This window comes from Canis lupus, chromosome 10, assembly GCF_011100685.1.
Source record: "Canis lupus familiaris isolate Mischka breed German Shepherd chromosome 10, alternate assembly UU_Cfam_GSD_1.0, whole genome shotgun sequence".
Lineage (NCBI taxonomy): Eukaryota > Metazoa > Chordata > Mammalia > Carnivora > Canidae > Canis > Canis lupus.
The window spans coordinates 69,259,136-69,286,408 of NC_049231.1; the positions used below are offsets into that span (position 1 = coordinate 69,259,136).

At 53.7% G+C, this 27,273-nt stretch overlaps 1 protein-coding gene and 1 long non-coding RNA gene across 2 annotated transcripts in view; one reads left to right on the forward strand and one right to left on the reverse strand.

Annotated features, from left to right (window-relative positions):
* ANTXR1 (ANTXR cell adhesion molecule 1) overlaps nt 1–27,273 on the forward strand; it is a 197,874-nt gene that overhangs the window by 133,484 nt on the left and 37,117 nt on the right. Inside the window, exons 14-17 of the mRNA XM_038551488.1 lie at nt 4,425–4,466; nt 12,131–12,226; nt 12,758–12,925; nt 21,290–21,370. Of these exons, the coding sequence (XP_038407416.1) occupies nt 4,425–4,466; nt 12,131–12,226; nt 12,758–12,925; nt 21,290–21,370 (387 nt within the window). The remainder of the gene's footprint in view (nt 1–4,424; nt 4,467–12,130; nt 12,227–12,757; nt 12,926–21,289; nt 21,371–27,273) is intronic.
* Nucleotides 20,132–26,284, reverse strand: LOC111097807. The gene is made up of 3 exons (XR_005366216.1): nt 26,009–26,284; nt 25,459–25,565; nt 20,132–24,019 (listed from the first exon to the last, which is right to left on the reverse strand). It is a non-coding gene; the product is annotated as an uncharacterized LOC111097807 (long non-coding RNA).

Sequence of the window (27,273 nt, forward strand, 5' to 3'; positions counted from 1 at the left end):
ATCTAGTGTTCCTCTGGGCTGGGAGAAGGGAGAGGCGCCTGTGTTAAAAACTGGGTGGGCTGCATTCTGCCTCCCATTGCACCGGACGGTAGCAGGAGGTTAGCAAGGGCACACAAGTGGCAAAGGTCAAAATATACAAATAAGGAGCAAAACTGGAGGAGGGGAGGGAACAAGCAAAATAAACTCAACAGGTGCTTTTATTTCACCTTAACATTTTATGAAATTAATTTTAAAAGAGAGCATTAATTACAGAGACCCAAACAGGTGACATTGGCTCGTAAAACCAGAGTGAAGTTCCCAGGCCTCGCACGGGATCTGGGTGTACGTCATCCTCTTGCCGTGTTCATACCAGGCCAGCTCGGAGCCCACGGCGTCCTCGTTCCCACTCCCAGTGGCCAGATTGAGAGGTGTGCGTGCAACTGTCATTCGTTTTGACTCAAGGAGAAGTTGCCAGTAAGATTCCAGTTTAATAAGATCCTATCTGATCTTTTCTTTCCTTTATCCGTGTAACGGTCTATCAAATCTGGCCCTACCTCATGTCTGCCCAAACAAACATGGCTAAAACTGGTAGGAGGAGACAGAGGCGTTTTTCCGGTTCACGGCACAATTTCAAGGAATTCTCAGATAGCAAAGAAACACGGATAGAATTCAAAAGTCCACATGCTGTCTCATTTTTTTATCTTCTCTACGTCACCAGTCCAACCTTCAACGCAGGAGGATCTCTAGGCTACTTCTCCTGAGGAAGCAAATGGTCACCTTCTGCCCATTCAAAATATCCAAGCTAAAGATGCTAGTAAGTGCAGGAGAGGTGCTGGCCTCTGGAGAAGTACGAAAATATCCCCAGATTTGATCCCCGGCACTCCCATTCCGTTCCACCGGATTATCCTATAAATATGTTCATTGAGTGTTGTCCTTTGAGACACTGTATTACGGAGTTCTTCAACCTTGCCATCTTCTGCTTGTCCCTCCCAACGGGGAGAAGATCTGATGCACCCACTCACGACCAAGAGGAATCTCCCAGAACCTTCTAGGAGAGGAAGTGGGCCCGGTCAGGCCTGTGCTTGGCAGCGCTCAGTGCTGATTCTAGTCTGCATTCTCGTTAGGAATAAACTTTTTTGAGTCATACTAGTTGGAAACCAAAGAGTTGCTGGATTCGTCTGTTACTTAGAGCTCAAAGTGCTGCAAAGGACACTGGGTTATGTAAGATCCCACAGAGGAGAGGCTGCCTGTGTGCTGTGAGGTCAGGGGCGACTTCGAGGGCAGGTGTATATCCTGGTGATCGATCTGAGTCGATGCGTCAATGTTAACCTGGTTATGCACAGGGACGAAGTAGGGCTGGATAGAAAGCACTTAGGCTGCTCGTGTGAAGCCGCAGAGTGCATGGAAGGAGCAAGAAGGTGACCAAGAGGATGGAGCGCAGAAAGTTAAGGGGAGGGTGGAGGCGGTTGAGGAGGAAAGGTGGGGGCCGCACCATGCAGGCCTCGGGGGGTGGGCGCCGTGCATGTTTTATCCTGTGGGTCCTGGGCCGCTCTGTGCCTCAAGGCTACTGTGGTACCGCAGGCTCAAGAGCGATGCGACCTGTTGCCCAACTGCTCTTCCAGGCATGGGCCTGGCCCTCCAGAGGGTGGAGGTGGAGACGGCCGACGTGTCCCTGTGCTCAGAGCGCTCTGAGCCCATGTTATGCCCTTGGCACAGGGGTTTGGCTCACTCGCAGAGAGCCTGTCTAGCTTCATGACTTGGAATAATCATGTAATGACGTCAACCTCGCCCGTCTGGATCATTCTTTGAAATGCTCTCCTGCTATCCTATGGCGAGCTGCTCCCTGTCCCCGGGGAGGACCGGTGGCGGTAGAGCTTCAAGCAATGGCAAGACTTCCTCCACGTTCCTGCTCAAAACCCCTGGCACCCAACTAGTAAGGCCGGACAAGAGGTGCCTCATCCTGGTTACCTGGACACGGTGGCGTTTTTCCAGAAGCTCGCGTGCCCTTTAACAGTGTGTCAGCATGGAACCTGGGATTACAAATTAGTCCGTCCTTGACTAATACTTAATAAGCTGTGTACTTTGGCATTCTCTTGTGGGCCCCCCTTGGGACATTGCTAGGTGTAGAATTCAACAAATACTAAGTGACACCGAATGGCAACCACAGTTGCGTCGGTCTGAGTGGTAGACCAGTTGCTGCACTTCCTGGCTGGTGTCACATGCCGACGTGTATGCGGGGAGACATCCCGCTGCCAACCACCCTGAAGTCCCTGGGCACTGTGAGTGCCCCGGACCACTGTCTGAAAACCAGCCACCTGCCCTACTCATTCTATGGAAGCCACCCCGCATGGTCATTAGTATGTTAGTATATGCAGGGGGTTAAGTGACACTTTCATTAAAGGGATAATAGAAGCGAGAGATGGAGAAAGGAGAAGAGAAAGAAAGGGGAAGGAGAACAATAATAATAATGACATGCACCATTCATCAAACACCCCCTCTATGCCAGATGTCTTACAAACGTTATTACTCATCATGACGCTACGAGATTACATTACTCCCACTTAACAGATTAGAACAGTAGAGCTCAGGGAGGTTCAAGGACTGCCAGATCTTCATCATCAGAAAAAAAGCAGGCCTGGGAGTCACATGAGACCACTGCGCCGTGCTACTTGCATGCAGGGGGTGGGGAAGCGGCAGCGCTGGGAAGACAAACGCTCAGCTGCTCTACGCGGAACGTCCGTATGCCCAGCGTATGTGCCATGCGCACTGCCCACAGCACTTGGTCAACATCTGTCTGTGTTTCCTCAATATCCTGCTCTCCCTCTCACTTCCCTCCCAACCCTGCCCTAAGAGAAAAGATGCGTTCCAGATTGCTGCCCCCAGCTCCTCAGCGTCTCCCCCCCCCCCCCAGTTTCCTGTTTGAAAAATCCTCACCGCCTCGGGGACGGTGGGAAGTCAACACTGGACAGTAATGGCCCTCCCCAGAGATTTCTGTAAGGATTTCGGAGCCAGTGTTGAGTGGGTGAGCAAAACCATGGCTTCACGCTTTCCAAAGACCCTCAGCAGACTTCCCACAGTGGCCAGGAAGTGGGGACAAATGAAATGATGGCTTGGAACCCCAGAGGCCTTAACCTCTCCCTCTTAAATTAATTGAATGCCATCCTTTCAGATGACTAGAGTCTCCGTTCCCTGGCTGGTGCTACTATGACCTCAAGTCAGTAGCCTGTCTCAACATACAGAGATGACACTACGGATGATGGTAGTGTGGGTGACAGCAGTGGGGATCAGAGCCCCGATGAGGCCCCCAAATCCTCCAGGCAAAGGAGACATGCGTTCAGGAGGGAGAGGTGAGGAAGACCTGAGGCCCAGTAGGAGCCAGGTCAGCAGCCAGGAATGCTCTCCATCGAGAAGACTGAGGATCCGGTCGGTCCTGTGGGCAGTGCGTGAGCACCTATCCTGGCACTAGGACATATAGAGACATGTAATGAGCTCTCTATTCACCAGAATCTTCCAAGGAAGACGCTGCATGTAGGGGACCCAAAATTCTAAGCTTGAGGTAAGAGGAGGGAGGCTCCAGGGGACGCGGTGGAGTCCCAGTAGGTCATGGCCAAGCTGCTTTGTAAAAGACTCAATCCTGTTAACTGCAAAGGCTTTCCTGGTACGAACGAGCTGTACAAGCTGGGGACAAGCAGGAGGAGCCACTGCTCGCTGTCACCCAGCTCTCCTCCTCCCATGTGTCCGTCGCCCTCTCGTTGCTTAGAAGGGGGTCTGGTTGCTTTCCATGCCCAGAGTGACCACATAGCTCTCTTCAGCCCTGATGATGGGCAGGTTGCAGAACATACTCTTATAATATCGTCGTTGGCATCTTTGTACCCCTTAAATGTCAGGGCCCTGAAAGAAACCCCCGAAGACCCCCTGGTTGCCACCCTCTGCCGGGAATTGGTGTGCCTGACCCATCATGCCCTCCCTCCTTGGGTGGGTACCATTCGGGGCCAGGGGCATCAGCGAGACCGCCAGCACCCTGGGTGCGGGCCATAGCTGACCCATCTGGGCAGCACCATCTCCTCTCATACCTGCACGTGGTTGCATGGACAGATACAGGATTCGACGCACGGATGACTGGATGAATGTAGGAGTGAATAAATTTGCAAGACAGCAAATTTGCTACCTGGGCGGTGAGAGAGGAAACTGTCACTGGAGGAACATTTTTTTTGTTCTCTGTATAAAGCAGGCACCACTGAAAGGGGAACCCAGGGTCGGGATCACGCTCTAAGTAACTGAGCTCTTCTGCCCAGAAGGACACATCATGGCACGGACGGAGCCGTCCTTGCAAGGGCCCATCACTGTGGTGACTACGGCCACGCTCCCAAGGTGCTTCTAGAGAACAGGTCACCAGAGATTTCCACTGACTTGTTCTTTCTTTCTTTCTTTTTTTTCTTTTTCAGATTATCAAGGAGGTCCCTCCGCCCCCTGCTGAGGAAAGTGAGGTAAGTGACTGGAGCTGGGTACAGCCAGGTGGGGCGGGTGGTCAAGTGGAGCAGAGAGCTGGCAGGGCTGGCCCAGCACTCAGGCCCCCACAAAGCAGAGCTGAGTCGGGCCCAGGCTCCCGCTGCACCTGAGGGAGCAGGGAGGGCAGCCTTGGGTCCTTCCCGAAGCTGAACCGGCAGCCGCGGACCGAATGGTTTGGGAGGGTTCTCCACCTGCAAAGGTGCAAACACAAGGATGCTCCTCGATACAGTTTTCTCCTCTAAGACAGGCCCTTTAGGTTTCTCTCTTCCCTGCAGGGACCTATGCTTCATGTACGTAGATCAGGGCACATTTGATACATTTTCCAAACAATTAGGGATTCCAGGAACAGCCCGCTGTGGAGGTATTCCATTTTTCTTTAAGACAACGTTACCTAAAGATTTGCCAGGCCGTAATAAAAATATATTGGCGGATATGCTAATATGCTGAACTTGCTCTCCTCAAATCCTCATCATTTAAAGGAGGAGAAAGCATCTTAGACTCTGCCACTAATTGGCCACCAAGCAGTTCTGGTGCAAGCTTGGCCTGGGGTAAAACCTGGCAGAGACGTTAAAGGCTGCCGGTGGGAAGGAGCACCCCGGGCAGGAGCACCCCGGGCAGGAGCACCCCGCTGAAAGCTTTCCTGCTCCTCTGAGCACTCCCGAAGCAGCGGGCCTCCTGGGATGCGTCACTCGCCAACCTAGAAGCCAGGGTACGGGACTGAAAACGTAGCGGAGTCAAAAGCTAGAGACGTGAGAATTCAAGTTCAATGCCCTCAGTCCCTCAAGTCTGTGTGCGCTAACCGAGCGCAGCCCCCTCACCGTTCCTGTTCCCCGTGCCTTTGTCCAGTTCCCTGCAGACAGAGAGAATAATGATCGAATTTAACATTCCACGGGGCTGTTCTCGCCTGAACCATATGCTCGTAAGCCAAGGGATTTAATAGCTGCAATCAATTAGAGCACATATTGCTGGAATGCAAACTTTCTGCCCAGAAATCAAGGGAGGAAATTACATTGCTTTGCAAAGAGGAGGGAGGGGGGAAAAAAACCCTCTTTACATCCACAAAAGACTTTCTCTTAATCCTCCAAGTGGCGAGTTCCAGTTTGGCTGTGTTTCTCTTGTGTGCAGCTGTCTCGTGCTCCCAGAGGGAAATAGGGCACGAAGCTTCTGCTTGATGAAGGGTCTCTGTTTGGCCTGAGGTGAAGAATGTTCCCTCCCCCTCCTTTGTGTTCAGTTAGGGGCGTTTAGTTGTCTCTCTTTCTTCTGGTGCTGACTTCGCGTTTGCCTTTGGAAGGTGGCCTGGCAACCGCTGTGGCCGAAATACGCGGGGGGACTTAGGTGCGAGACTGTGGGATATGACTGACCCAAAACCACCGAATTTCAGCTAATATTTCTATAGAAGTCCTGCTTTCACCTGAAGAAGACACACCTGGTTTCTGAAACAGAAGGACAACCTTGGGGGACTCGAGGTCTAAAGGGTTGTGTTAGACCTGAAGGGTCTGGCCGGGGCGGGCCGCAGGCTGCGCTGATGATCACTCAGCCTGTGGGTTGGCTCTGATGGTTCCTTGGTGTTGGGAGTCAAGCAGCCCGTATCTCCTTCTTTTTTTTATTTTTTAAAGATTTTTATTTATTTATTCATGAGAGATACAGAGATAGAGGGAGAGGCAGAGACACAGGCAGAGGGAGAAGCAGGCTCCATGCAGGGAGCCCGACGTGGGACTCGATCCCGGGTCTCCAGGATCATGCCCTGGGCTGATGGTGGTGCTAAACCGCTGAGCCACCCGGGGATCCCCCGAATCTCCTTCTTAAGACGTTTCAGCAGGAAAAAAAAAAAAAAAAAAAAGAAAGAAAGAGATTCCCCCAGGGAACAGATAACATAATTTAGCCCTACAAAGGATCTTACACCGTGCCCTGAAAATCACGGTCTGGATCTAGACTTCTAGAACCTTCTCCTCGCCAGCTTCCTGCATTCACATCCCACCAGCCCTTCAGGCACAGCTCCTGTGCTACTTATCTCCACAAAACACACCGGAATTCTCCCCATCAGGACCAGTTTTTCATTTCGGCCTCCTCCGCCTTCCAGAGTACAGGACTGACCTTTTCTTCCGCATCAGAGTTCAGGATCATTAGCCACTTGAAGGTCAGGATCTAAATCTCACTAATCTTGGGCTTATCCCCCAAGAGCTTCTCGCAGCGTGTGACCCTCAATCAATGGCCCTGCCATGTATGGGAACGGGTTCAGCATTAATGATCCGAACTTCCATCCGTTCTATAAGCATCAGGTCCTAAGGGAGACATCTCTGCTATGTAAATAGCTAGACGCAGAATGAACACGACTTCCTAACGAGCCCCCTCCACGGTGGGGGATATCGAAATGCGTGACATAAAAAAGCGTGAGATTCCCAGCAACCAACACGGATCCTTCTGTTCAAGGAGAAGACAGAGAACACGGACTTGAAATGTCAAGACCTCGATGACAGCAAGAAAGCTCAGTTTTAACGACCAAGGGGGGTGGGGGGGGTTCCTGGGTTGAGCGTCTTCTCTAATTGGCAGCAGAGGGAGCAGCGTTCCCCGCCAAGCCTCCAGCTACTCCAACTTGTTGGCGGTTTAAGGGGGAGCCAGTAACGGAGGGCTTCATCTGCTGCTCTGGTTCCAAGTCACCTTTCATGGATTCCGGGACTATGTGGGGCGGGAGGGCGAAGGCTGGATGCACAGTAGAGGCATTGACAGCGGGCGGCCCTACAACCAACAGCAAGCCCCTGGCGTTGAGTCACGAGCTTATTTCCAGGTTGGTGACCACGCTCACTCGTCCTAACTTCTCTGTGGCGAGAACTTTTTAGGTGGCAAAACCGAGCTGTGGGAAAAGCACGTAAGTTGTGTAGGGCCAGACACACTGAAGCCCTTCACAGCTGGGTCTACAAGGCCAGCCGGAGTAGCCTCCCGTTCTGCAGGGGTTAAGAGCCACGCTACTGCCAGGCTTCGTCTCTCCAGTGGACATGGAACACGCGCTCTCATGCGTGCTCACGCCCACCCACCCCCACACACGTACGCTCCAAGCAGAAGTCCTAGAACATGCCCAGAATTCAGTATTCTCTATTCCAATAGTTTTAAAAAAGGAACACCACTACGGAAAAAAAAAAAAAGTAAATACACTCTTCTTCGTGTTAGAATCCAGGACAGTCCTGGATCCTTAATCACTGCGCGGCGTGAACAGATATGACGTGGGGTCGTGACATGTTAAATGCAGCTCAGACTGGGAAGCTGGTAGCTTAGCCGCGACAAAGACAAGTGTCGTTGGATTTCTCCGACTTGCCGGTTCGCTGCTAGGAGTTCCTCCCCGAGCTGACACTGAGGGTGACCTCTCGGCTTAGCCCCAGAGACCTCGGAAGAGACGCTTCTACTTGGGGATCTGCGCTGCAGGGCCTGGTGGGCCTGGGAGTTTCGGTGGCCTGGGTCCTATGTCGTCGCCCTCACAGAGCACGCTCTTCTATCGATGCAGACGATCTTTTTGGCAGCTTTATTCTTTTTGTTCTCTTCATTTTTCTCAAAATACAACAGTCTCCGCGGCGGCTCAGCTGCAGTCGCTTGAGAGAGTAAATGAAGGAACAGACGAATAAAGGGCCCTGGCTTGCCTGTCCCGAGGGCGGGAGCTGGGTCGCGGGAGCTGGGTCGCGGTTCCGCGGGAGGTCAGGCCCACCTGTGTCCTCAGGCTCGGTTCGGTTACTCGTCCCTTATTGCAGGCAGAGCAGTGCCTCGAGCCCGGGCATCGGGGGGCATCGGGGAGCATCGAGGGACATCGGGGGGCGTCGGGGGCATCGGGGAGCATGGGGGGCAATGCAGAAGAGCTGCTGCTCTCAGGGACACCAGCGGGAGGCAGGAGGCAGCGCAGTTGGGAGGCTGGTGGAGCGCAGTGCCGGGTGCCACAGGGCCCCCCGCTTAGGGCCCCCCCTTAGGGCCGGGCCAGTGCGAGCGCAGGCTGGGTGGCGCTGTGGGCCCGGAGCAGGGCTGCTGGGGACGGGCAGGCGGAGTGGCACCTGCCACCCGAGGAACGCACTCGCCTCCCCGGCCCGCTCCTGGTCCCGGCCACCGCGGCCTTTGGAGTTTAAGTGCACTGTCCCCAAGGGAAGCCAGCCCGCCCCAGAGGCTGCGGTGGCTCCGGGCTCCGCGGGATCCTCCTCTGGCTCCTGCCCTACCCCATGTCCTCACCTGCTAACCGGTGCCCACCCCCACCCCAGCACCCCTCACAACACCCTCCGAGGCCCAACAGTGCAGGCGCAGGTTAGGGTGCAGGTACCCCCTCAGCGCCCCGCCCCAGGCGGGTCTGGCAGTCGCCCTCCGTTCCTGCCACTTGGCTCCCGCGGTACGGGCAGCCTTAGTCAGCCTGTCCTTGGCGGACGCCAGAGGATCAGCCTGTGTGCCGGTGGCTCTTCCCACCCCGCCACGTCCTCAAGGGCAGTGTCACCAGGGCCCAGGACACACTCTGCACCTCATCCAATGTGGAGATTCGCTTCAGGTGCCGCCGAGGTTCTTAGCGGGGATGCTGGGGACGGTGATCTCACCCCATCAGCTTTGGGCCACAAGAAAAGACACATCAAAGATTCCCTTCTCTTCTGAAGATTGCAAAACCCTCCGGCCTCTAGAATGTGTAAACAGAGCCATGGTAACTGCAGGGAAATTCTGACTCTCCCGTCGGTCAGACCCCGGGCCTTTGTGTTGTCTTTGCTGTTGTTGTTTGAGCTTGGCAGGCAAGCCCGGGTCAGGGGATGACACGGCAGGCTTGGTGGAGCAGATGAAGCCCTGGCATTTCCTGTTGTGGGAAGGCCAGCGCCTGCTGCATATGCTCGGGAGAGCGGAGACCAGAGCCTAGGGCAAGTCCTTGGTGGGAGGGAGGGCTTGAGGAAGGGCAGGGGACGGGCATCAGGCACCAGGACAGGACGGCAACTCCACTGGTCCCTTCGTTTCTCCAGATCTGACTGTGCAATGAAAAGGCTCCAGGAAGTGGTCTCCAATGTTCTTAAAAAAAAAAAAAAAAATTAGGAGACTCATAAGACCATTTCAGTTCCCTGTTGAATAAAACAGCTTTATTTTTGGAGTTTCTTATGTTCTTGGTGCTGCTGTGTTGAGTTTTGGGTCATAGCATTTCATCGATCTCTCTTGGAAAACTTGACGAGACCAGCGGTGAAGCCGTAGTTCATAGCTGACCCACAGGCACCCACCTAGGGATCGTTGAGCCCCAGGTCTGAGACACCTGAGATACCTGAGCCTCTGGGTTTAACATCCTAAGCCTTCCGAAATTCTATCAAGAGGCAAAATACTGTGAACTTATATTTGGGGCCCTTTGGTTTTATTACTTTATCACATCTTACAGTTATAAAGCCTCAAAAATAGCAGTACGAGGGGAGAGAGGTAGAAAAGTAGCCTTCGTGGGGTACCGTCAAATGACTGGGACAGCAAAACCCAAAGGACAAAACCCAGACCTTTGCCGACACTGAGGAACAAACGAGAGTGAGGTTACCTGGGCTCGAATGCAGCTGTGCCACCCAGGAGCCGGGTGACCCGAGTCCCTGAACCCGTCTCTTCCTTAAACGGACCGAATAGCACCACCTACCGCGCTGCCCGCTGTGAGATGAGGAGGTTGATGCATGTAGAGCGCTTGGAAGAGCGACTGGCACATGCATCATAAAGGCTTCATAATTCAGCTGCTGCTTATGGCAGGTTTGGTCCCCGCTCAGTGACCACCTCCCGTGCGCCAGGCTCCACTCGGGACCTAGGATACCAGGGGCGACGGATCCACTGTGCCTTCACGGCCCACCGTCCCATAGTGAAGGAGGACAGATCTGTTTCTAAAAGGCAGACAGACCAACCCAAGTATTAGCTGCCCAGATGTTGCACATGCCCTGGTCTGCTGCGATCATGTCCTTTAAGGCGTATAAAACGTTTAAAATTCTTTTCAAAAGAAGCCTGCCCATCCCAAGCACAGCAGGTCACCCAGAGAGTCTTCTAATGCGTCAGTGTGTGGCTGCTTTGCTTGGTCACCCCTGGCTCCCTGTCCCGCTGGCCGCTTGACCTTGCTCGGCTCCCTGCCTCCTGCGTGCGAGGCCCCCTTCCACACGCTGGGAGAGTCGGGCCCACCTGGGACTCCCCTCTGAGCCCCTGACGCGCCGGTCCCGCCAACGCAGGCTGCAGGAAGCGCAGGCCTTTGTTCTGAGCAATTTTGGCCTCTTTGGCTTCCTCCTCGGCTCTGCAGAGACTCCTTTTCCAGCTTCCTTTCTTCACCCAGGAGACGAATCCTGCCACCACCCTGTGGCCCGTCCACGAGTGTAGGTGATGGTATTTTTCTCCCCTCCACAGGATTAACTACAGGGCTGAGTTAAGGAGCAGTTTTGCTAATTATCCTTCCCGTTCCCATCCATAAAGTTCCAAGTTCCTCTTGTTTTCTCCATTCATCTTAAGAAGTACAAGAAGGGCCAACTTCCCGTCACTGAGCCATAAGTTGCAGACACTGAGTTAACTGCTCTATTTGAATGGTTTCATTTCATGTGTTTGTAAACTCAGCAGATAATTCTTGGGTACCTCCCGTATGCTAGGTGCCATTCGAAAGGCTAAAAATGCAATGGTAAACAGGACAAATAAACAGAAGCTTCCATGGAACTTACATTCCAGCCTGGACAGACCAACAGTAAATAAATACGAGGCGATGGTGGGATCCATTATGGAAACTGAAACAGATTGATGGGATGAAGAGACTGGGGCTACTTCAGAAGGACGTCGGACATCGTCCAGGGAAGGCCTCTGAGGAGCCATAGGAAGGAGCCAGCCAGGAGAAGGGCAGGGGGACAGCATTCCTGGGACAGCTTGTTCACAGTCCTCAAGATAGGAATATGCTCAGTCTTTGAGGGAGAGAGAGGGGGGCAAGCAGGCTGGAGTGCAGGGAGGCGGAGGGGGCGTGCTAAGGAAGCAGGCTGGGGAGGCGAGCGAAGGCCTGAGCTTGCAGGGCAGAGCTGGGCTCGGGGGTTTCCTCTCTGCTCTGTGAAGACCGGACTGGAGGCGAGGAGCACGACAGGGAGGACAGTTAGGGCGCTACTGCAGTCTCCTGGAGAAAGTGCAGGGGGCTTGGGACCAGTGGGGTGGGGTGGGGATGGAGACTTGGGGTCTTCCAGAGTAAGGTCAACAGAAATTTGCTGGCAAGCTGAGATGCACTGGGGGAGAGAGGATGTAAGGGTGGCTCCAGGCAGCGGGGACAACCATAGGAGGAGCAGGTTTAAGATGAGGATGTGGGATCCTCGAGATGGTTATTAGCCCCCACCCCGGAGACGTCAATGTCAAGTCAACATTTGGGTTCAGAACAGTCGGGGATGAAGACATAAAGTCATCAGCTCTAGATGGGATTAGACAGAAGAGGAGGGATGTACAAGGGAACGGCCCCCAGGACTGTGCTGCCACCTAACCAGGTAGTTCTGCTTTGACCCCCCACTCTACGGTTAAGGGAGATAAGCCCAGAAAGGTTCAGTGACTTGTCCCAAGGAAGGCCCCAGAAGCTCTGGGGAGTAACCCAGGCAGTCGACTCCCACCCACTCTGCCAAAGTGGACTCAGACATGGAGCAGTTGTGCTTCGCCTCCTTCATGTATGGCGATCTTTCCGCAGGAGGAAGACGATGACGGTCTCCCCAAGAAAAAGTGGCCTACGGTAGATGCGTCGTACTATGGTGGGCGAGGCGTTGGAGGCATTAAAAGGATGGAGGTGAGAACACCGCTGCATGTACTCACATCTATTTTCGGGCTGGCAAACCGGGTGAAACTGGTGAAGACTCATACCTGAGGTCTGACGGGGATGTGGATCATTAGGCATCCGGTGGAGACGTGGCACGTACACCCCCGTTAACTGGGCTCCCCCGTATGTCGCCCACCACAGAGTCAGAGTAGTTCTGCTCAAACTCATCTGCCCAAACCCCCCGATGGTTTCCTCTCTCACTGGAAAGAAATCCCAAGTTCTTTCTTACCCGGGCCTGTGGGGCCTTGGCACGTGCTGTCCCCGCAGCCTGGAGAGCTCCTCCCCTAGACGCCCATCTGCCCGGCTTGCTCTCTCTGCCCCTGCAACCCTTCCCCTTTGCCTTCCTCCATGCCCTCCTCTTCCCTGGCCCTCAAAACCCAAAGGAATTGGGGAGTGGGGAGCACTCACAGCACACATCACGCATGTATGTACGATGCCCATTCCCCGGGGCTGTCACACTTTATTTTCTCATTTTGCTTTATTATCCGTCGTTTATTTTAGGTTCGTTGGGGAGAAAAGGGTTCCACCGAAGAAGGCGCTAAGTTGGAAAAGGCAAAGAATGCCAGAGTCAAGATGCCGGAGCAGGAATACGAATTCCCCGAACCTCGAAATCTCAACAACAACCTGCGACGGCCCTCTTCGCCCCGGAAGTGGTACTCCCCGATCAAGGTATGCCTCTTTCTACCCAGAAATCCATCATCACGCCGGATAAAACACTTCCATAGTAAGAATCAGACTCTCAACGTGATGAGATACCAAACGAAATTCCAGATTATCACAAACGAACACATTTCTAAAATCACGGACCTCTGAGAACAGATACTTCCTCTCTCCGTTCCCACAGTATCGAAGTTGAGAGTAGGCTGGCAACCTAGCGGCATGCAAGGGGACGGTGAGTGGGGAGACCGGGGTAGTGACCCCGGAAGACAGCCACGCATCTCTGTGACACCTCCCCATGAGCTCGGTAGAAGGGCCCACTCCCTAACCAAAGTGGCAGCTTCCCCTGAAGGCCTTATCCCTCTTCCTCTTGCCGCGACACGAGCCCATTCCCTTTATCCAAACCTCCTGCCCGTGTGTCAGGCCCTGGCCATGGAGCTCACACTCGCTCTCCCAGTCATGAGCAAAACCCCTTTTTTCCTCCACTGTCTCTCTTGCCCCCCACAGCTCCAGAACTTAAACCTCTTTGGCTTATTAGAAAGTGTACGTGAGCCAGAGAGGGTAAGTAATGCTGCCTGAAGGCTTCTTTCCTCTTCCTCTTGATCTTCCTCTGCTTCTACACGGCAGACAGAAACTGGGCCCATTGCAAGGCCCCAATGGAAGACCCCATGGAAGAGCCAGCTCCCACCACGCACGTGCCCCCGTGTGCCCACGCGGCTTTCCCCCTCTGCCGACGAGAGCAAAAATAACATTCGTCATTCACTACGTTACGTGCTAACCTTAGAGCAGCCCTTGTCCTATGAAATCAAAGGAAATAACCCTATGAAACGATGGAGAGAGGCGTCCTTGGTAGTCGCCCCTTCTCGGCCAAGCTGGCTAGCTCGTGCTCACGCTAACTGCGGGGTGTTTTCACCTTCGGTTTGCTGTGTTTAAAGCGAGGAGATTCTTTTTTGAGATAGGTCCCTCCCCGCCGCCCCGCCCCCTCCGGGCCATGGCTTGAACTCGGGAAAGATGTGGGCGAAACGTTGCTCGCTTGCCTAACAGCTGTTTGCATCTAATTATTTTCTCATGCACAACATGCAGTGGCGTGCGTGTGTGTGCAGACAGGAAGGAGCCAAGCAGAGGCTCCGAGATGGACAAGAAAGGGAATTTTCTATTGTGTCGTTTTTAGGAATCTGTACCTTGTGACTAACCCACGACATACTTGGTGACAGCCAGGTTGTCATTCCTGTAATCTTGGATTCTGAAAGAACGTTAATTCTGTTTGAGGAATCCAATTTCTGCTCGAGAGAGCATGTTATTCCTCTACGAACTGGTGGCTTAGGACCGAGTTTTATGAAATAAATAGGGGGACGAACGACCAGATTTAGGAATCTAAAAACACTTGGAACTGGTATCCACTCAAAGCGAGGATTTGTGGCGCACCTAGGACGTGCTGGGACCTGCCAGATACTCCGCACCCAGGTTCTCCAGCCTGGGTGAGTATCAGCGGTACCCTGAGAGCTTTCAAAATGCAGGTTCCCAGGCCTAATGCCTTAGAGCCTCACAAAAGGCTTTCAAAGGCACGCAGGCCATCGCCACGTGCTTACTTTTCCTCATCCGGGGAACTCCTTTTCCCCCCAGCGCCCCTTTTTTTAACATCCAGACTCCCTAAGCCATAGCCCTGTGTTGCCTCCATTTACTCTCCCCCCCCCCCCCACAGCTCCTGCTCTTGGGCCTCCTCCCTCATCACTGTGTTGAGCTGCTGGTTCTCATCGCGTGGTCCCTGGACCAGCAGCATCGGCCTCCCCCAGGAACTTGCTGGAAATGCACATTCTCAGGCCCAACCCAGAGCTACTAAATCAACAACTTTGGGGGGTGGGGCCCAGCAGGCTGGGATTGAACAAGCCCCGTGAGGACACTGTCACCAAAGGTCCCAGCCAGGCTTCTGTAGGAGGGTCCCCGAGGGCAATAACCTTGGCACCTGGCCAAGAGACCGTGACCATGACCCCAGCCATGTGCCAGAGGTCTCCGCAAGCAGACCCACGTGAGCGTTCGCAGCCCGTTGTCCCCTCAGACACAACCTCTGGATTAATGTGAAGTGGGAACTCACAGAGACAGCCAGGTGGCAGTGGGAGCTCTTGCACCCTCAGGCCTAGGGGACAAGGAGGGGAGATGGTGCCATTGGAGCCAGTGGCCAGGAGGAGAGGCCACCCAGTGGGAGCTGTGGCCATAGAGAGGGAACCAGCCATCTAAACCTGCCCTGACACCTGTTTTTATGCGGCCCACAAACTAAGACTGGTTTTTCTCCTTTTTAAATGGTTCTATAAGTTCCCCATACTATTCCAGAGTTTGCCTCTAGAGCTACAAAGCTACAAAGCCTAGAATATCTACTTTTTGGACCTTTACAGAAAACGTTTGCAGGTCTCTGTCCTATAAGAATGCAGCCGCTGGAGAAGGCAGGGTCTCAGGGAGGGAACAGAAGGAATGAATGCCCCCGCCTCTCCCCTGTCTTGCCTCAGGGCCGTCTGGTACCACCTGTTGGCCAAACCAAAGGAAAGCCAGGAGGTGTTATCTGTAGGCCGTCCGGCTGCTGGGCAGAGAGCTGGGAAGGCAGAGGAAGGCCGGGAGTGGATGGGGGCCGGCAGGTCATGGAGCACGACCAGTCTACCCTCTGCCCCGCTGTAAACAGGGAGAAGCCTCCCACCTAGTGCCAGACTTTTAAGGGATACTGGGGAGACTCTTTGTTGCCCCCAGTGGAAGTGGTCAGAATCATAGACATCTTTAAATGTATCGCACCTGACTCGCTTTTCGCATGCGTTTCCTGAACCAGATGTGGGGAGCGGTGAAGCAGGTGAGCGCATTTGCTAAGCGAACCCAGTGGGGACTCATGGGAGAAGTCCACCTTGGGCTTCTCTCCACCGCTCCCCAGTCTAAGTCAGGCACTGACCACAGCAACCACACTTCACCCTCTCCTCATTCCAGGCTCATGACCGGGAAATTTTCCGATATTTGGCCTTCATTTTCCTTTGCTTGGTTTTCGCCCCCTGGATTTACAGCACCCCATGCTTCTCATTAAATTCGGACTGACCATTTCAGACAAGTTAAGTAATGCCCAGCTACATGGCTTCCAGATAGATCAAAACCAGGACTGTTGTCAGGTTTGCTGGAAGGCTTGCAGCCTTTATAGAGAAACCATTTTCTCCCTTTCCAGTAGCTCCTCCACATGACTGGAAATGACAGGAATGACAGCCGAAGGACAAAAGCCAGACCCGGGATGGCCAGGCAGCCGGGCTGCTCTTGGCAAGAGAGCCAGACGGTGAAGGGGCAGGGTCAGCCCGTACTACTCGCGGGGCCTGGACGGGGGTGGTCTTCTGTCCTCTTCTTTCGCTGGCAGGCCAGCTTCATCCCTGGCCTCAAAGCACCTTGACCTCGTAACCAAGCAGCGTTTGGTCATGAAACTGCACATGACGGACTCTACGTAGCCCAGGAAGACGCACCAGAGACTTAAGTGTTGTCAGATGGGCTGTTGAAGTCCAACAGACTTTTTTTGTCCCTCTCTGGCTACTTTAAATAATAGCTCCAAACTTTTTTTAAACAAAGCCCGAAACTAAAAAAAAAAAAAAGAGCAAAACACAAAGCATCTTGTGTGAATGTCTGTGAGTGTGTGTGTGTGTGTGTGTGTCCGTGTTTCCAACATTATTCATTTATTTCTCTTGAGGAGAAGCATGGGTCACAATATGCACCCCGTATTCTAAGGTGTAAAAGTTCCGGGGCTAGTCTGCGACGGGCCTGTTGTGGAGCTGCCCTCAGATTCTCTACCTCGGACTAACTTCCAAGCAGCTAAGGCAGACAGACCCGCAGAGGAGACACAGCTGTTGTCCGACCAAAATCCTAAAAAGGAGAAAAAAGGAAGATCGGCCACAAACCCCAGGCACCAGGATGCCACACAGACATTCCCAGCCCTGTCTTATTGTTTAGGAAGGAGAAAAAAAACAAAAAACGAGTTGACCTGGAACTCCCCGTTTGCCCGCCCTCGTGGATTAGGTGGTCGGAGCCCGAGGTGTGCTTCTGGAACCTGGAATTGGTAAATGTCTCATGTTTTAGTCAAGATGTGTCCACCTGAGATGAAAGAAATCTGTGCCTGAGTGTCAGCGCCTGTCGTCGGACACAGGTCCTGAGGCTGATGGGGACGTGTTTGTTTCTGCTTCCCGGCAACGGTTGGGCAGTTCTCCCGGGGGGTGGGGGGGGTGACCAGTGTCTGGAAATGCGTCCTATGGAGAGGCCCACGCACGATGGACACTCAAATCTGAGATAAGCTCAAAGGCCCCTTCCTCCCAGACTTGGGGTGAAGCCCAGGGACTGGTCAGGAAAGTCCCCTAAGGCTTTTCCCGCCCCAAAGGGATATTATTAATAACCTCGTTAGCTGCCGTCTTGATGACAGGCTTCTGCCTCGATTCAGGAAAATAAAGGCTCCACCAGCCGTCGTTATGCACCTCTTCTGGACCTCAGAGATAAAAAAATCATCCTCTTCTTGGCTATAAACACACTTCTCCTATAACTGAACTCCAGCTCTTGCATAAAGCGTCACCTGCTGCGGGAGCAGAGGGAGGTGTCCGGAGGGGCAATTACCCAGATTGTTTCCTATGCCACAGACGTGGGACTTTGGGCTCATCTGTGGGGCCCCTGCGACTCAGAACCCTGAAAGCATGGCCTCACCTGGGCCAGAGCCGCCCAGTGATAGCAGCTCCCCCTGGGGAAGCACTCACCTGAGTGAGACGCACACTGCAAACCGGACACGGTTCCAAGGGCTTCCCTGCACTCGCCCCTTTGTTTCTCACATCAATCCCAAAAGCAGAGACGCCTACTACTCCCATTTGCAAATGGCAAGCTAAGGCACGGAGAGGTTAGGTAACTTGCTAGTAAGATGCTTCTTGGTTTATTTTATTAACTGCAAAAAGCATCCATTTGAACTAGCGATGAAATCAGTTATTAATCAAAAAGGAGAAGGGACTGGGAGCCTGGAGGCAAAAGACCAACCAGGAAACTGTTGATAGGATGAGTGACAGGGGATGAGGGCCTGGGCCTAGGCAGCGGCCATGGAGGCGGTGGGGCAGGAAGGACGGGACGCTGGGGCAGGAAGGACAGGACGCTGTGACAGAGACAATGTCCACAAGACATGGTTGAACTTGAATATGAGGGGCTGGGGGAAGAGGGAGGGGGCTGGAGGAGCACAGGACTGAGGACGGGTAAGGTTCACATTATTGGGTTCTTAACACTCCGTATTCTGGTCGTTTCCACCTTTCTACACAGCCTCCCAGATGATCATTTTAATGACTTCCCCGTGATCATAAATAACATTTAACAAATCCTTCCAATGAGACGAGTATCTACCCCCGATACCTGATTGTAGGCCTTATAGCCAGCCTACGGGGTAGATGGCAGCATGGTGGCCCACTCTGAAGATGGGAAAGGGGAGGCTCAGGGAGATGAGCCAGCTTGGCCGAGGCCGCAGACCCGGGAGGGGCAGGGGACAGGCCCAGAGTACAAATGCAGGTGGTCTGGAGCGTCGCTTGGGGCCGCAGTGTCACACCCAGACGTGCGGCCTCCAGGAAACCGGCCCCGGTCCCGATTCTCACGGCGTTACACATCGAGGTGGTCTCTGCTCTTTGACTCTGCATGTAGTTTTAGCTTTAAATTTCTGCAAATATTCTTTCAGCCCCATCTTACTGCTCCTCGTTTGTGAAGCAGCTGAGCGCTTAGCGCAGAGAACGCTGTGGGTGGGCTGATTGCAAGGACACATTCTGGGCGTCCCCCAAACTAGGAAAAGAAAAGAGGCATTCGTCCAGGAAACCCACCTGGTTTTATCCTGAAATATAAATACTCGTCCCAAAGAACCTTAAGGGAAAACATCTAACTGATGATTGAAATGGTTTGATGTGGAAAACCATGCCGAACCCAGCAGCAGCCCCATCCAGCTTTCTAAAGTCATTTCAAAATATTTTTAGAGGCTGTCGTAAGTACTTTGCCAAAAGAGATGAGAAACTTTACACTTAGCAAGACAAAGCTTAGCCCGCAGGAACTTGAGCAACAGTTGACAGAGGTTCGGGAGCAGGCTTTTTTGTGTTTGAACACAACCCACCAGAAAACAACTCCAGGACATGAAGTCTTCAAGATGATGCTTCCGCGAAGATGTTCTGTGTCAAGCGACTTGAGGTCTCCGGACTTCCCCAGCCTTTTCGGCACCATCCTGGAGAGACCTCTCCCGGCTGATTGCCTTCAAACGTGCCTCACGGACACCCCAGGAGGAAGTATAGTTTGGCCCAGTATATACCCATGAGCGTGTTGGGTGTGCACACAAACACCCACCCGTGCACATACTCCTACCCGTTTCACTGATACAGATTTGACACAAAATTAATAGTCATCTTCTCCATGTGCAAGTGACTCAAGTATTTTCTTCCCTATTTTATTTCTTAAAAATTCTGGTCCTAGTACACAAAATTGTTCCATGAGGGCTTGAAGAGTTGCAACCGAGAATTTAGAGACCCTGTCCCTAAAGGACCTAAGTGCAAGGTCTCCAGCCCGAAGATGTGCACGAAGAAGAATCTACAGTTGGTGTAATGGAAAGGGTATGAGCTTTGGAATCACAGGGCCATGGGGTCCATTCGCACCTCTCCGATTTCCACGCTCTGTGCCTTGGGCGACTGAGTTGTTAGTCTAACCTTCTGTTTCTTCGCCATAATCCTTTTGGACTTTGGCAGAAGACACTTGTGAAAGCACCCAGCCCAGCACTGAGGAGTCATTCATTCATCCAGCCAGTATTTACTGAGCGCCAGATGCTCTCCTGGGGCTGGGCATACAGCAGCTGACCAACCCGGTGACCCCTCTGCTTTCACGGAGTTGACATTCCCGTTGGCAGAGACAGACCAGAGGCAAATAGACATAGAATATGTTTACATCAGGAATTAGGGCCCCTGGGGGGCTCAGCGCTGGAGCATCTCCCTTTGGCTCAGGCCGTGACCCCGGGGTCCCCGGATCGAGTCCCACATCGGGGTCCCCACAGGAAGCCTGCTTTGCCCTCTGCCTGTGTCTCTGCCTCTGTGTGTGTGTGTGTGTGTGTGTGTCTCATGAATAAAAAGATAAAATCTTTTAAAAAACAAAAATAAAAAGAATACGTCAGGGATTGATAAGGGCTGTATCAATCTCCTATTGCTGCTATAACGAACTACCACTAAGTGACTTAACACAATTTATTATTTTATAGTTCTGGAGGTTAGAAGCCCAAAAAAGATCTCGCCTAAAATCAAGGTGAGGCCAGGGTTGCATCTCTTTTAGAGGCTCTGGGAGAGAATCCATCTCGTCTTTTCCTGAGTCTAGAGGCTGCCCACACTCATTGGTTTTGAGGCCCCCCTCGCCCCTCTCCAAAGCAACCATGAGTTGAACCTTTTTCACACGGTATCACTCTGTTGGCACAACTTCTCCGACTCTGACCCTCTTGCCTCCCTCTATTAAGGCTCCACATGGTCCCATTGGGTCCGCCTGCACAATCCAGGATAATCTCCCCATCTCAAGATCCTTGCCTTAATCACATTTGCCAAATCCTTTTTGTCATGGAAGGTGGCATGTTAAGGGTTAATAGAGCAAAGCTAAATAAAGGTCATTGTTTCCCTTTAGTATTTGCAGCAGGAGAACTCAGCCTCACTCAGCCTAGCTAGGGAACAAGAATGGCCAGAGGCATTGGACTCCCTTCATCCCACACTCAGAGGCTCACTCTTCTCAGATTCAACCCATTGCTACAGTTCCAAAGGGGTTGTGATTTGGGGCAATCCACGATGTTTGTAATCTGTCCCTTGAGCCTGGGATTCCCAAGCAAGTCGTAGGTGCTGAGTGAGCCAAGGGGAGAGCCAGGGATCTGCATCCCCAGGGCCTCTCACTGGTCTTGCTCCGTCAACATTTCTATCCAGTCATTTTCCTGAATTTGTCATCATTGTTGCTTTGGTGAACTCTGGGCATTAAGTGGAAAGAAGAAACTGTGGTGAAAGTTGAAAAGATAGATTTGTGGTGTGGGGATATATCCAGAAACGGTAAAAAGCAAAAGCTTTTTGAACATGAAAGAGCTTCTCTGTGTTTGCAAATCTGGGGCTGCCCCAAAGCCTCCAGTGTCCCCTGCATGAGCATCAGGGCCGTCTGTTATGTGCCTCTTCTCCCCCCAGGCTCCTGCAGCCCGCATTGTGAGCTCAGAGCCTGGAGAGTCACTCAGCCTGTTACAACCACATTGCTAGTGTATGCTGTTCACATGACTGAAGAAGCATGGAAAGTTCTACATGTCTGTGCTGGCCACTGCTCTGGTTTCATTTGTAATCTCGGTGCGCTTGTTGTTTTTGTTCTTTTCAGGGAAAACTGGATGCCTTGTGGGTCCTACTAAGGAAGGGATATGATCGTGTGTCTGTGATGCGTCCACAGCCAGGAGACACGGTAGGATTCATTCATGATGTCACACACACTGTTTTTCTCTGTCCCTCTGACCTTGCTGAACTAGAATAACTCAGATATATCCAGCTATTGTTTTATGTTGTGAGAAATCAGACACGAATTTTCAAAATTCTGGTATCTATGAGACCTTGAGCGTTGACTTGTTTTTTCTGGGAAGGATTTTGACAGAAATACATTGAGTTAAACCTCCTAGGACTTGAGCTTCTTCATCTGTAGGTACAGTGAGTGGAAGAGGTAGGGCTGGATTTTGCCTCTGCAGCAGCAGTGGCCAGTGGTGACCAACAAGATGCCAGGGCCACAAGATGGGGCGGGGAAATGGGGGCCACAGAAAGCTCTCACCGTCTTCCAGGAGGTATTGGGCCCAACTGGTTCAAGACCTCAGGAGGGCCTTCTGCCCTGGTGAAGATTTGTCCCAACATGGTCAGGGCCAAGCTTGGGGTGTCTCCCAACTAAGAGGAGGCAGAAAGGGAGGAGCCAGCAGAGACCCTTGGAAACCATCTGGCCCCTCTTCATTCTGTCAGTGAGGAAATGGAGGACAAGAGAAGCTGGTAACTGGTTCCGTGTACACGGCATCAATGCTGGAAACAACTCCAGTTCCGCCGGCATCACGCTATTGCTCTGTCTTCTTGCAAGAGCTGGTCTCTCTTCCCTAAATTTCACAAAACAAAGCTTGGGACCAAGTGCTCCCTGAACTCCCAGCCAACGGCATCGTCCATCCACTTGTCTGGGAGTCGGGCATATTAACCCACAAGCAAAACACGGGCGCCTGGTTTGGAACTCGTTTCACTTCAGGCAGAGAACTTCCTTCTTGGTGGGAAAACCCCAGGCAAGTTACTGAACCTCTCTGAACTTCATCTTTATAAGGTAGGTCAGGCTTGGGCTGGTTGGAGAAGGTAATGTCTGTCAAGGGCTCGGCGCAGGGGTGAACGCGCAGCGATGCTCGGTCAATGGCAAAGATGATGGTGGTTATGGACTTCGTGCTCTTCTGCACGAAGGGTTGATGCCGAAGTTCAGAGCACATTGCAGTGGACGTGCATCCGGGATACCCACTTGTTGGCCCTGCTCACTCTTCAACCCGGCACAACTCATAAAACAGAAAAGCACTGCGTATTAGGCAGGCCCCTCTTCCTTCGCGCTCAATTACGGGGGGGGGGGGGGGGGGGCAAGGGGATTTGGTCTAAAGTTCCATAGCTTGTACGATTAGCTGTCCCTGCCCCCCGCTTGTGGCAGGGGCAGCAGGCAAGTACGACGTGACAACAACCAGGCCATACAAGTGCGGGGCTGACTTGGCCCCTCTGGGATGTGGGATTTGTCAATAAGAAACGTAAATAAGAACGCACTGTGATAGCAAATTGTAAAGTACGGGCTCTCCCGTTAACAGAAATGAGCCTGGGCCATAAAGTTTGTCCTCGGGGTGGTATTTGGCTTTATACATCTGGTTTCTGTGGGAAATTAAGAAAGTTTTTTTCTTTTCTTTTAAGTGTGCATGAGACTCATCAAACATTGAAAAAAAAACCAAAACAGTGAGATACCTCAACTCAGGTTCAGCGGTACTGTTTTCTCGTGACGTGATACGTTGGTCAAGTATGCAGGCCCGTGTTCTTCAGGGCACCTGAGAAGCCTCTCCGCTAGGATTTGTTAATCCAGCTGACCGGCTTGGCAGAAACCGATTCATAAGCTGAGTCAACCTGAGTAGTCGTAGGGGAGGTTATCGTGGGTAAGACCCCAGACGCAGCACCCGCTGGCGTGAAAGGGCTAACGGGTTAAATGCAACCACGATGGGGCAGCCCCGGTGGTGCAGCGGTTCAGCGCCGCCTGCAGCCCAGGGCGTGGTCCTGGAGTCCCAGGATCGAGTCCCACGTCAGGCTCCCTGCATGGAGCCTGCTTCTCCCTCTGCCTCTCTCTCTGTCTCTATGAATAAATAAGTAAAATCTTAAAAAAAAAAAAAAAAAAAAAGCAACCACGATGGAATGCAAACCGATGGAGGGTCCTCTAACGAATCCCACCTAAACCGAATCTCTTAACCTACTGGTTTTGAACCAAAGTCGGTGTTAACAGTCGAAGATGGTCTCCACACTTTTGAGAAACACAGTACCCCCTTGAGTTGTCGTTCTCCGATCGCACAAAATAATAGATTTGAAGGACAGAAGGCCTAAGCACTAGGATGCATTTGGCCGTAGTCTCAGCCCTGTCCCTAACGGATGGTCTGGCTTGCGTGTAAATGGGCTTTCCTTATAGAAATCCTGATAGTTTTAAGGCACAGGGGAGAAAGCGATGCAGGGCATTGTGTCCTTGTAGTCGTGACGATGGCCGCAGGCACCTTGATGTCTGCGTGGAGCTTCAGGAGAAAGGTCACAGAGCGGGTAGGAAGGGGGTTCGAGGCTGCCCCGCGGTAACCGGGAAGGAGTTCCAGGGCAGGGACGACTATGTGGTAGCTTGGTCCACGTGCTTATTCTTTTTTGTTTTGCATAATCCGGGAGACTCGCGACGGATCCGCATCACTTGCTCGGTGATGACTCTGTAAGAATTCCTCAGCACTGATTTATGGGGCTGACCACATTTTCCATAAACTGAAGATGACTACATCCCGGCATGTGCTCGTGAACAAGAGTCACAGGTTCTGAATTTTTCCTTTAAAACAAAAACAAAAACAAAAATCACCTAATTGCATTCTCGGTTGCGTTCTGAATTGTTTCAAACCCATGTGGCGCTCACAGAAGCCTGGCAGTCCTTCCCCGATCCCGTCCGCCCCGTCCGCCCCACGGTTAACCCGCCCCAGCTGTGCAGACGCACGCGGGGCCACCAACAGAGCCCACGGGCTGAGGGCCTCCAGCCTCCGCCAGAGTTGAAGGCTGGGGATCCCGAGCCTGTGGCCACCCCGTCCCTGGGCCTGGCGCCCTCAGCCTCGGAGCTGTCCGAGCTCCCGTCGGGGGGACCGGGAGCGGGGCCACAGGGGAGGCAGGAGCTCTTGGGTCTGCCGCCACCCGTCTTCCCTGCTCTTCCTAGGGTGGCCTCACCGTCCTACAGTTCCCAGGTGCCCACCAGCAAGGCTCTGGGCCTAAGCAAAGTGCCCGCAGAAGCCGCTTAGGCAGCAAACCAGCAACACGTGTGATCCTAAAACATGACGAGCTCGCTAAGTTCTTTGCTGAAGCCATCCCCCCGCTTCCAGTGGAGAGCTGTGCTGGGCTCTTTCTAGAACACCTGCCTCAGCCTAACGCTGTGGGGCTTCACACTTGCAGTGACCGGGAAAAAGCCCCCCCCCCCAAACAGCTTGATTTGGAAAGACTCCCCTAATTGCAAACACAGGGATATAAGGGAACTTCAGAGATCAGGGTCCTTGGAACCCAGTGGCTTTCAGCCTGGTGGCACCTTGTGATCACCTGAGGAGCTTTAAAACCCCAACGTGGGGCGGGGGAGCACCCGGGGGGGGGGGGCCGTCGACGGAGCCTTGGACTCTTGGTTTTGGCTCAGGTCATGATCTCAGGGCACTGGGATCAAGCCCCGCAGCAGGCCCCACGCGCCGCAGGGAGTGTGTGGAACATTCTCTCCCTTCCTCCCTCTGCCCCTCTCCCTGGCTGCACTCACTCCTTCTCCCTAAAAGAAAGAAAGAAATCTTAAAAAAAAAAAAACCCCGCTGACCCCAGAGTCCCATCCCATAGGTTCTATTTCACTGATCTGGGATGAGGTCTGGACACTGGGATTTTAGAAGCTCCCCAGGCGGTTCTAATGGCAACAGGGTTGAGAACTGCTGCTCAGGTCCAGTTCCCTGTTTTTCATCCGAGTCGGCGCCTTCTCCTTCCTTCTCCTTCCTTCTCCATCCGTGTGAGGGCAGCTGTGCACACGCCTCCAGAAGCCCCGGGCCCACGTCGGCCGGGCACGTGGGAAACGCACGGCCACCATCTGCGTGGGCTCCCCCCGGGAGGATGGTCCACGTGGACTCCCGGGGGGAAGGGGTGGCAAAGAGCAACTGCAGCTCCGCCTCATATGGTTTCTCCTGGATGCAGTTCAATCAATGCATTGGCCAGTCCCCCCCCACCCCCACCCCCACCCCCCAACCCGGTTGTTTTTACCTCGGCCGGAGCCATCCCCCTTCATGTGCCCTGGGAGGGACCCACTAGAATTGGAAGTCTTGTCTGTTTTCAGCTCGGGGAGGCCGGGGAGGCCGTACATTCCATTACTATCAGCAAGAACAAAGAAAAAAAAATAGCTTAAGGCACAGTCTGAGCTTGTTTTGCAAGGCGGGGCCTGGTGCAATCCCAGGAAGAGCCACAGGAAGCGCCCCGGATGGGGCCCCCCCCGGCTGGGCCCCGGGGCTGCGACAGCCTGTCCGGAGGTGGCTGAGGCCGGCTCCGGCCTCTGAGGCAGGTCCCTCAGGCCCCGGCCCCCCTCCACCCCCCCCCCTCCCCCCCCCCCCCCCCAGGCCGAGGCCACCACCACCAGCAGTGAGGCCCCGGCTCACGGCTCCTGGGCGCAGCTCCGGCAGGAGCGGCTGTGCCCGGCTCGTCCCCCCCTCCGCGCCCACCGTCCCTGCGGCGCCACCTCTCTCCTGCTCCCTCTCTCCCGTGCGCCTGCCCCCAGACACTCTCGCGTCCCACACCCGTCGGGCTCCCCAGGACCCACCTCGGGGCCACGCGCCCACGGTGCCCAGGAGAACGGACGGCGGCTTGGCCTCCGGGGTGGACGCAGGGCTTGGAGGCCGGTGGTCACGGAAGTGCACGGCGGTCACGGCAGGTCGGGGAATGACGACGACCTCTAGTTACGGAGCAGAAACTGAGGCTTGGGCGGTGGTTACCTTCCCCGGGGACGCCCCGCCGGGGACGTCACAGGACCCGTGTCCCCCTGAGTGGCCACGGCTCCCGGCTCTCGGTCGCGCTGCCGCCCCAGGGAATGAAGAGGTGGGCCAGACCAAGAAGGGAGGGCACGGCGCCCGGACGGGGAGGGACCAGGGGCCGAAGGACTAAGTGTCCCTGTCGAACTGCCCGTTGCAGAACCGAGCGAGAGCTGCTTAGGCACCGGCACACGTCGGGTTTCGGGGACGATCTGGGGAAATGGACAGTGTGGGCATCCAGAGTAGAAAGGTTGGTTGACATCCCGTGGGACGTTCACCTCGATTCTGCAGTCCATTGGGGTTTGTTTTTTTTTTTTTTTTAAGATTTTATTTTATTTATTTTATTTTTTTAAATTTTTAAAAAATATTTTATTTATTTATTCATGAGAGACACAGAGAGAGAGGCAGAGACCCAGGCAGAGGGAGAAGCAGGCTCCATGCAGGGAGCCTGATGCAGGACTCGATCCCGGGACCCCAGGATCACACCCTGGGCCAATGGCAGGCGACAAACTGCTGAGCCACCCAGGGATCCCTCCTTTGGGGTTTTTTGAGAGATTTTATCAAGTCCTCCCTACACCCGACGTGAGGCTCGAGCTCACTACCCCGAGCTCAAGAGTCACGCGCTCCACTGACGGGCCCGCCGGGCGCCCCGACCCTGCGGTTCTTACCAGTAATTTCCAGTTCACAGAGAAGGCTTTTGCCTTTGAAACTCCTACCTGCAGATTTCCCCCGAATTCGCTTCACCGTGTCTCCCGTAAACCCCCCTGTTCCGACGACACGGGGTGTCGAAGGTCAAAGGAGCAGAGCACAGGCAAGAGCTGCCGCCGTTGGCTCGGTTCAGGAATCCGCTCGGACAGCAAGGGCCGCTGGGGCCACGAGGGGCTCTGCGGGAGGTGACACGGGACCCCGGACAGACGCGGTCGGGGCGGCGGAAGGGCAATCACGGGCAGCGCAGGGCGCAGGGGGGCCGCTGGGACTCGGTCCGGCAGCCCGGGTGGAGAAGGGCCAGGTCATGGGCCTCCAGAACCAGGAGGCAGCCCGCGGGTGCCAGGGGGCC